Source organism: Gymnoscopelus braueri, assembly GCF_963280865.1.
Source record: "Gymnoscopelus braueri genome assembly, chromosome: 12".
NCBI lineage: Eukaryota > Metazoa > Chordata > Actinopteri > Myctophiformes > Myctophidae > Gymnoscopelus > Gymnoscopelus braueri.
This window is the reverse complement of record NC_137614.1, coordinates 50,567,151-50,577,860: the sequence shown is the minus strand read 5'-3', so window position 1 is coordinate 50,577,860 and position 10,710 is coordinate 50,567,151. Positions and strand designations below refer to the sequence as shown.

At 41.1% G+C, this 10,710-nt stretch overlaps 1 protein-coding gene across 1 annotated transcript in view; it reads left to right on the top strand.

The window, feature by feature from the left end:
- The first annotated feature begins 1,713 nt into the window (after positions 1–1,713).
- Positions 1,714–10,710, top strand: part of kcnd1 (potassium voltage-gated channel, Shal-related subfamily, member 1) — a 54,451-nt gene continuing 45,454 nt past the window's right edge. The window contains exons 1-2 of the mRNA XM_080443544.1: positions 1,714–2,029; positions 2,368–2,613. Of these exons, the coding sequence (XP_080299670.1) occupies positions 1,874–2,029; positions 2,368–2,613 (402 nt within the window). The 5' untranslated portion in view covers positions 1,714–1,873. The remainder of the gene's footprint in view (positions 2,030–2,367; positions 2,614–10,710) is intronic.

Here is a 10,710-nt window from a genome sequence, read left to right as displayed (position 1 = left end):
GACGAAAACTAGATAAAAACTAAGCCTAAAACTAAGACTACGTTCATTGACAATTTTGTCAACAAGTAAAAACTAGACTAAATTGTTATGGAGGGACTAATGGAGAAGAGATCGAGTAGAAAGAAGAGACAAGTCATTTTAAATGTGGTGGCGCTCGGTGTTGCGCTCTGAAAATAGCAGATCTACAAGCTCACAGCGGGTCGCGCGGCTTGTAGATCTGCTATTTTCAGCATGCAACCAAGTGTAAAATCAGCCATTACGACGCCATCAAGGCACCGCCAAAATACATTTAATCTTATGATATCATTTTTGTGTCTAAAACTAGACAAAAGCTAAAACATTTCAGATTACTAAAATATGACTAAAACATTTTTTTATTTTATTCAAAAGACTATGACTAAATGAACACTGGTGAGAAGGTACCTGTCCACCTGTTAGACAGCGTTGCAACCAGGAGAGGGGGACGGGCTCTGGGTGTGGAGCGTTTCCGGGTGTGTGGACATTATGGGTATAATGAATATTCACAGAGCAAAAAAACACATGGGGCGTGGGGGGAAAAAAATGCAAACGAAAGCAAAACAAATGTGAAACAGCACATCTGTAAGCTGCACAACGAGAGAGAGAGAGAGAGAGAGAGAGAGAGAGAGAGAGAGAGAGAGAGAGAGAGAGAGAGAGAGAGAGAGAGAGAGAGAGAGAGAGAGAGAGAGAGAGAGAGAGAGAGAGAGAGAGAGAGAGAGAGAGAGAGAGAGAGAGAGAGAGAGAGAGAGGCGAATCTGTCTATCTTGCAACTTCGAGGACCATCATTACATTTTAATAAGAATTTGAAAAGCTGTCGTGCTGCAACAATCTGTCTTCTGAGAGAGAGAGAGAGAGAGAGAGAGAGAGACACAGAGAGAGAGATGGCCATAAACTGATTAATTTAACTTGTTCATCTCCGGAATTGGTTCAAATAGTCTCCTCTTAACATATATCTTTTTTTATTTTACAGGAAGAAGACTCTGTCTCTCGTCCTGCTGTGTGTGAAGACGGAGAAGAGTGATAGACATTCTCTGGTCTACAACGGGAGAAAAAACCAACACTCTGTCCATAAGGATTATTTTCTACCAACCTAGAACTGAAACCAGCTTCCATCTCTGCACTGCAAGTCCTCCCGAGGACAGAGGGTCTTTGGACAGCAGAGGGTCTTGGGACAGCAGAGGGTCTTGGGACAGCAGAGGGTCTTTGGACAGCAGAGGGTCTTGGGACAGCAGAGGGTCTTGGGACAGCAGAGGGTCCTGGGACAGCAGAGGGTCTTGGGACAGCAGAGGGTCTTGGGACAGCAGAGGGTCCTGGGACAGCAGAAGACATTGGGGTCCTGGGACAGGACAGCAAAGGGTCTTGGGACAGCAGAGGGTCCTGGGACAGCAGAAGACATTGGGGTCCTGGGACAGGACAGCAAAGGGTCTTGGGGACAGTGGTTCTGTTTATTCAGTATTTTCATGGCTTGATCTTCATCTCCAGTCAGCCTCCCTTCCCTCCCCAGTCCTGTCTCACCCCAGTCTCCCCCCTCCTGGGGTCTCCCTCTCCTCCAAGATGTCCACCTGTCTCACCCACACCACCAGATGAAAGGAGAGTGGATGGGATAGAACCATCCACTCACCCAATGAGACAGTTATCGCCCACTGGCTGTTGAGCAAGGCACAGGTGGGGAAACTTCTGGGGATCTGGGATTATGATTGGACCACCAGCCTGCTCCCGGAAACACCAAGCTTCTCTATTGAGTTCAAAGTTCATCTCCCAGAATGCTCGATGTGAACTATAAATCCTAGTCAGGACCTTTGACCTTTTTGAAAAACCACAGGAAGTGGTTGTCGCTGTCCGTTTTTGAGACAAGATGGCGGCAGGCGTTGCGACATGGCTGCCGTTCGCCCGTGCGGCCGCCGTGGGCTGGCTGCCGCTCGCCAAGAAGATCATGCCCAAGCCTCCCGTAGACAAGTCCTCCCGGTCCGACGAAATCCTGTTTGTCAACGTCAGTGGACTCAAATTCCAGGTAAGACACACGTTTACTGTGTTAGCAGGCCTGTCAACATTATTACATACTCTATAATCCTCAGAATCGTCATAATCGTTTATAGCAGATCTATCTACGATCTACAATCTCACAACGCGTTGTGAGATTGTAGATGGGCTATTTCTGCTATTTAAAACATTATTTGAACGTATAAAATGATTGAATATGGCCTATTTTGGCCATAGTTCATTTTTCATTTTCATTATTGGTGTCAGTCATTGTAAGTCATTTATTTGTATATTTGTCATTATCTGCAATTTTTGTTTACAAAGCTGAAAGCCAAACATACATTGTATTTATTGTATTCTTGTCCTCAGACATGGAAGAACACGTTGGATCGTTACCCCGACACGCTGCTGGGCTCCTCGGAGAAGGAGTTCTTCTTCAACGAAGACACGCAGGAGTACTTCTTCGACCGGGACCCCGAGATGTTCCGACACATCCTCAACTTCTACCGGACGGGGAAGCTGCACTACCCCCGACACGAGTGCATCCAGGCGTTCGAGGAGGAGCTGGCCTTCTACGGCATCGTGCCGGAGATCATCGGCGACTGCTGCATGGAGGTATACATCTAAGTACTCACTGCTGCATGGAGGTATACATCTAAGTACTCACTGCTGCATGGAGGTATACATCTAAGTACTCACTGCTGCATGGAGGTATACATCTAAGTACTCTCTGCTAAGTACGGTAGCCTGGTAAACCCCTCCCTCCGGATATCTCATTTCCATTTGATATCAGGAGTGAGTCTGGCATGGGGGCCTGTTTGGCTTTTTGTCTGTGGGCTGGAGCTGGGCGGGAGTAATACCGTTGACTGACAACCCCTTCAGCCAATCAGCAGTTCGTTCCCCTTCAGCCAATCAGCAGTTCATTTCCCCGACCACCAGACAACGTGACGCAGGGGGACTTCTGAAAGGGCCATGCCGAAAATAGGTTGCTTTATTCAGATACATGCGTGTCACTGCCCGCCCCTGCCGGTTCTCAGAATTTTTATTTTTAAATAGGCTCTGTCATGATTAATTGACCACATATATGAAGTTAAACAACTAAATGCTATCCAAACGATATCGTAAAAGTAAATTCCGTGCCACAAAAAAGAAGTTTGAGAGCGTTTTGAACATTTTAAACCAAAACCAAAAACAGCGGACGGTCGGCTGCAATCGGCTCCATTCAGGTTCACTCGGGTTCCACCTGATTGGCCAACCTCCGCTGTCAATCACAGAACAATGAGCGAGGACGCTGATAGGCGAGTCCATTTTGTGGACGAGCAAGAAACACCCAGATAAGCTCTCAGGCCAGACCCAATTCCTGAGATCAAATGCAAATGAGATTTCCGGAAGGGGGGGGGGGTTTACCAGGCTAGCATGGAGGTAGACATCTAAGTACTCACATTACACAGGCGGTGTCACTTGACCAGCGAGACACTTATATCTTCGAGGCTAACTTGTTACACTTGAAGATCGGTTATCGCCCGTTACACGACGGTGTATACATTAGCGTATAAATTAGGGTGTAATTGCACGCAGTGAAAGTTGAGAAGAGGATGCTTGACATCTGCTATTCAGCGGTGGTGGAAAGAAACTGAGTACATTTACTCAATTACTGTACTTTTATAAGTACAAATTTGAGGATTTTTTTACTTTACAGGAGTATTTCCGTTTTCCAATACTTTTACTTGTACACCACTACATCTCAGAGGCAAATATTATACTTTTACTCCACTACAATTATTTGAAACCTTTAGTTGCTAGTTATTTTGTAGATTTTGATTATTATTACAAAACATACATTAACCACTTCAGCCCTATATACATTTCATTTGAAAATAGCCGATCTACAAGCTCACAATGTGTCGCGATGCGACGCATTGTGAGCTTGTGGATCTGCTATTTTCAAAAATGTCATTTCATTTGAAAACTTGTGTAATGGGACATTCTGCATAATGAGTACTTTCTACTTTTGGTACTTGAAGTACATGTTGATACCAATACTTTTGTACTTTTACTCAAGTAATTTTTTTATTACAGACTTTTACTTTTACTTACTTTACTAGAGTATTTCTACATTTCTACAGTATTGATACTTTTACTTAAGTAAAACATTTGAGTACTTTTTCCACCGCTGCTATTCAGCCTGGAAGGGCACGGCACACTCGAACCCGGGACTCGCTGTCAGGCTGCTTCAGATCCTATTTATGGCAGGCCGCCTTAACCACTCGGACATCGGCGCCCCATGAAAATGTATTTGAATCACTTGAACCCTATATACTTAGTTGCCCGGGGCCAAATGTTTGCCCCAGAATAGGGACGCTAGGGTTCATGAGGTTAAAATATCTTATGAGCAGTGTTGAATTTGACAGCAAATTTTGATTTAGTTTTAGTCATATTTTAGTCATCTGAAATGTTCTAGTTTTTGTCTAGTTTTAGTCGACTAAATATCATAAGATTATAGTCGACTAAATCTACAGTTGATTTAGTCGACTATAATGTATTTTGGCGGTGCCTTGATGGCGTCGAAATGGCTGATTTTACACTTGGTTGCATGCTCAGAATAGCCGATCTACAAGCTCACAACGCGTCGCAGCGCGACGCGTTGTGAGCTTGTAGATCTGCTGTTTTCAGAGCGCAACACACGAGCGCAACCAAGCATAAAATGACTGGATCTCTTCTCCCTCACTAACATTTTAGTCTAGTTTTTATTTGTTGACGAAATTGTCAATATGTTTAGTTTTAGTCAGTGAAAAAAGGTAGTCGACGAACATTTTTCGTCATAGTTTTAGTCGACGAAATCAACACTGTTTCTGAGATATATAAAAAATATATTTTTTGAATGTCCATTTCTGCAAAGCCAGCTAGCTAGGCCTCCACTACATCGGTTGCTTTAGGACTAGACTGAAAGAACGAGCCCAATCGATGGTCTTGAAGGGCGGATCCAAACCCAGGCGCCCGGATTCCTGCGCCGCTTCCTATTGCTTCACCAATCTATGTTCCCGCCTCCCCTCCCCTCCCCCCCGCCGGCCTGTGCACGGAACACGCTGACGTCACCAAATTTAGAGCGACGCCCCCCTGCACTCTGATTGGTTAGGAGATAACAAGGTTCACTCCCGCTCCGAGACCACAGTTCCTGGGATCTTCCCCCAGACTTTTTTCTTTTGTAACAAAAAAAAGGCATGGGTTTCCGAGGCTACTTTAGGACTGACCAGGCCAAACGGAGGTGGTGGAAAAGACGTCGCGTCGGCTTTATTTTCCTGCTAATTTTTCAGAGCTTCTTCTGAAGAGCAGATGGGAGCGGAAGGAAGCATCTGCATATTGTTGAGACAGACAACGCGTCTGTATTGAGAGACTAGTACATTACTATGAATTAATGATGTGTGTGTGGTTATTTATATCTGCTGAAGGTCCAGGAAGGGCTAGAAGAACCTCAGCTCACATGACACTGTGTGCCATGATGGTATTACTAACATCCATACGCTGTATAAAGATACGTCCCCTTTTTCAAGTTGTTTGTGTCTCGAGGCGTTTTTTCCACCAGCCGAAACGTGGAAGGATTGTTATATGCTCTTTATGTTGATGTTCTGTTTTAGCATTTGAACCTATATATAGAGAAGCAAATCACATTAAACGTGACAATATATCGTGAAAATAATCTTCAAATAATAACTTTCTTTAAAGCCGGAGCAGCTACTGGGACTCAGGGAGGAATCAATAAGAATCTCCTCTGGAGGAATTATTAATATAAACCCAGATTTCAAAACTTCACCAGTCCAGCACACAGGCTGCTCTCTGTCTTTCTCTCATTAGTTTTGGTGCGCTTTAGTTTTTTGTATTTTATTGATATGGTGTCTTGTATCTGATAATGAGTCATTCCTCTGGTGCTTCTCGCCTCCTCTTCCATTCATCCATCCGTCTATCTTTAGCTCCGGGAGTGTCAAGTTCACAAATAAATAATCTGTCATCGTGTTAAAGGAACAGTTCACAACAAAACATCTACACATTGTCCACAGGGAGGTTACTATAGCCAAACAGCTTTCTTCAAAACCAAAACTGTAGTCAAAGGTGACCAGTTCTTAAAACTAGAACAAAAAAAACGCCCTTTAGGTATTTGGCCACATCCTAGATGAAAGCCCCCCACGTAGCCCCCATGTATTTATGTATGCAGTGGTGTGAAGTAACTAAGTACTACTGAAGTACTGTACTTAAGTACAATTTTGAGGTATTTTTTACTTTACTTTACTTTACTTACCAATTGTCAGTACTTTTACTTCTACTCCAATACATCTCAAAGGCAAATATTGTGCTTTTACTCCACTACAATTATTTGAAAACTTTATTTACTAGTTACTTTGTAGATTTTGATTATTATTAAAAAACATACATTAACCACTTCAGCCCTATATACATTTCGGCCATTTGAATACAAGCTCACAATCGTTGTGATGCGACACATTGTGAGCTTGTAGATCTGCTATTTTCCAAAGATTTCTTGCATTTTATACAATTGAAAACTTGTGAAATGGGACATTCTGCATAATCAGTACTTTCTACTTTTGGTACTTTAAGTACATTTTGATACCAATACGTTTGTTCCTTCACTCAAGTCAATTTTGAATTCCAAACTTTTACTTGTAACAGAGTATTACCTTGCAGTATTGATACTTTACTCAAGTAAAATATTGGAGTACTTTTTCCACCACTATATGTATGTAGGTATGTACAGTATGTATGCATGTAAAACTCATAATATTCATATGTAAAATTCATATTCAAAGATTTGCACACATTTTCACCATTTATTTTCCCAAAAATATCAGATCTACTGTACAAGCGTGTGCCACGCTATGAGCTTGTAGATCTGCTATTTTTGAATAGCCAAAGACATCTTAAAATGACACAGATGCGTTCCGGGTCCTTTTGGATTAAGAGTTTATCCTTCCTCGATCTATTTGATGAAGTAAAAAATGAATGATGTCTCTGTCTTTTCATCCTTCTGTCTGTGGAGGAAGAACCAGGGCTTACAATAGGTTGGCACGGTGGAGCAGTGGTTATCACTGTTGCCTCTCAGCAAGATGGTCTTGGGTTTGATCCCCTGCAAGGGGCCTTTCTGTGTGCAGGCCACTCGTTCTCCCTTTGTTTTCGTCAGTGGTGTAAAGTAACTAAGTACATTTACTTTTTTGAGGTATTTTTTCTTTACTGGAGTATTTCCAGTTTCCAATACTTTTACTTCTACTCCACTACATCTCAGAGGCAAATATTGTACTTTACTCTACTACAATTATTTGAAAACTTTAGTTACTACTCTAGTTACTTTGTAGATTTACATTATCATTACAAAACATACATTTTAACCACTTCAACCCTATGTACATTTCGTCCAATTGAAAATAGCCGATCTACAAGCTCACAATGCGTCGCATTGTTTATACAATTTATGTGTACAGTATATGGGTATATGCACGCATTCCGGTGTATATGTGTATAAGAATGAAGACATGAATGTATATATTGTATATTTTCAAGTGTTCTATTACTACGAACAACGTTAGTAGTCTTGAATGTTATTGCGAAATATTTTGAGTGTTCATTCAATATGATCTTTATAAATGATGTAAACAAGTTAAATCAACATGTAGGAAGGATAGGCATAAATAAGCTTTGAGCTTCAGCCTATGCCTTTTCGATAAAACAAAATGAATTATTGGATTATTGTGTGGTATGCTTTGTGTAACTGATGTGGATCGAAATAAACTAAACTAAACTAAAAAAAAACTAAACTAAACTATATTATACTATTTTGCATAATGATTCCGGACTTTTACTTGTAACAGAATATTTTTTATATTGCAGTACTGATAATTTTACTTAAGTAAAACATTTTAGTACTTTTTCCACCACTGGTTTTCGTGGATGTCCTCCCACACAATGCTAGGTACAGACTCCTGTCAGTGCCCTTGAGCAAGGTCCTGTAATGGGATCTGTATAGAAACAGACCTGATAGTCTTCTAAACACACAAGGGACCATTCGCAAACTATGCTAAACCTTCCCTATTTTATGGCCACAATTCTATTCATAAACATGTTTTACACACATCAGCTATTGACAACAACACATGGCAACTATTCTTTGGCTGCCTATAGGTCAGAGAGATCATTAGGGAAGGGTTCACTTCAAACATGCACTTCTCAGAATAACTCTCCGAGACAGATTATTCATAAGTTACTTAAATTGATAACATGAGGATATATTATGCTTCTTAATTTAAAAAACAGTACTGACTGACTTAAAAAACAGTTAAGACACTCGTCAAGATGAAAAACATTTATTGCAATATCATCATTCATCATTATCATTGCAGCAGGTCCTTAACTCTTTCACCGCCAGAGTATATACTTTAATAAACTCACTATAAATCACACAGATTTTCGTGTTTTATAACCTTTTCAAGTGGTCACAGAATATGTAGATCCATAATGATCGATCGATCCACCGTGTGTTGACACAGACAGGATCTCTGTCTGTCCCCTTCCCAGCGGAAAAACATTTCACCCGTTAGGTAACTGTTTTTGACACAGGCACGCTGAAAATACCATCTTTTGTAAAAGAAATAGCGTCTTTCCAACCTCCCCAACTGGCCACAGAACATTTATATACATTATGATCGCTTGTAAGACAGTTGGTAAACACAATGGGGATCACTGTTCGTCATCCAGAGAAAAAAAAAGTTAAACCGGAACTGTCGCTCGATCCCTTAGCCAAAGCCCATTGAAAACACTGTGCCTCGTCGAAGTCAGGGCAGAGTGGACGGAAACGGAAATCATCGGATGACGTTATTTCCATATCCGTGTGAGTTACAGTGAAAGTGGTCACTCCGGATTATAGTTCACAGCAAATTTTTTTATAAAACAATAGAAAATGCGTCACGTTTGTGACGCGTTGTGAGCTTGTACACACCATTGTTTTTGGCTAATGTTCCCCCCAGAATAGGCTATGGATGCTGGCGTTCTAGTGGTTAATCGCCGATGTCATTGTGCTAGTAGTGACAGATGTTGCACATCGTCACCTTCCTAAACTAATGGCCTACGTCATTTTTTGAGGAAAATGATATTTTTGCCTAAGTCAGCTAAATCACCTATCTCCTAATTGAAAGGGATCATGCTGTTCCCTCCCCTTTTGGTATAATGGCCTATCTCCCTAGTGTGACTTGGGCCAAAATAGGCCAATTTTTTGGCCTAAGTCACATGGTTTTGTGACTTAGGCCAAAAAAATTGCCTATTTTAAACTCTTATGTTACATAACAGTGTTCTTTTTATGTTAATAGTCATAATTTGTTATAAATGTTTTGGGTGAAATGATTAAGAAATATCATATAGTTTTGTTTTGGATACGTTTTGTATTTTTTTCTGAAAAATTACTTAGGCCATTAGTTTAGGAAGGTGACGACATGTAAAAGTGAATGTCTGTCTGCTTCAAAAGACCCCGTAGATTATTAGGATGATACTCTCACTCCCAAAACGTACAGTGACTTTATGGAACAAATCTGACCAAACGGCAAACATTTGACGTGACGGGGGTCCCCTTCACGTCATTTGACGCCGTCTCGGTCACTCCCGCATTCCTGAATTGCGGAGGTCTGCTCCAGCCGACTCGGCGCCATTCGAGTTACATCCCGATAGGGACAGAATCGTAAGTCATTGCCATATAGTCAACATGTGCCGTTGCGGGTAACCCCAAGCCGTCACCCGTATGCCGTCTGCGTTGGATTGGAGGGTGCATGAGAGCGCACCCTCCAATCTGCTCACAGGACGCTGCACTGTGGCTCTGCACTGTGGCTCAGTGGGGTAAAGTAAAGTACATTTACTCAAGTACTGCACTTAAGTACAATTTGGAGGTACTTTTACTTTACTGGAGTATTTCCAATTGTCTATACTTTTACTTCTACTCCTACTACATCTCGGAGGCAAATATTTTACTTTTACTCCACTACAATTATTTGAAAACTTTAGTTACTAGTTACTTTGCAGATATAAATTATTACATGATAAAACATGCATTAACCACATTAGCCTTAATTTATACCTAGGCCTATTTGAAAATAGCCGATCTACAAGCGTGAGCTTGTAGATCTGCTATTTTCAAACATTTTAGTACTTTTACTTTTGGTACATTTTGATACCAATACTTTTGCACTTTTACTCAAGTACATTTTGAATTCTGGACTTTTACCTGTAACAGAGTACTTCTACATTGCAGTATTGATACTTTTACTTTTTCCACCACTGCTGTGGCTGCTCCGGAGGCCTGACTCCAGTAGTTAGAATGGGTGCAGAGGACCCCTGTTCCCCCAGGGGATAATAACGTATATTATCATAACATAGCATTATAATTAAACTCATGAATTAAGGTAAGGTAGAACTTTATGTGATCCCAGAGGGGCAATTGGTTTTGCAGCAGTTACACAGAAACAAATCAATAAAGAAATCTCTAAAAACACTAAAGTAAATAGTTCTGTATTCCCTTAACAATCATTGCTTCAGAGTGTTTGGTCAGTTACATGGGTCTCTACAGCTGTTTAGTAAACAGAACATGCATTTTCAGACCAAAATTCAAATGCTAAATCGATCCAATCAGGAGAGAGAACTCATACAGCATACAGGATAAACAAG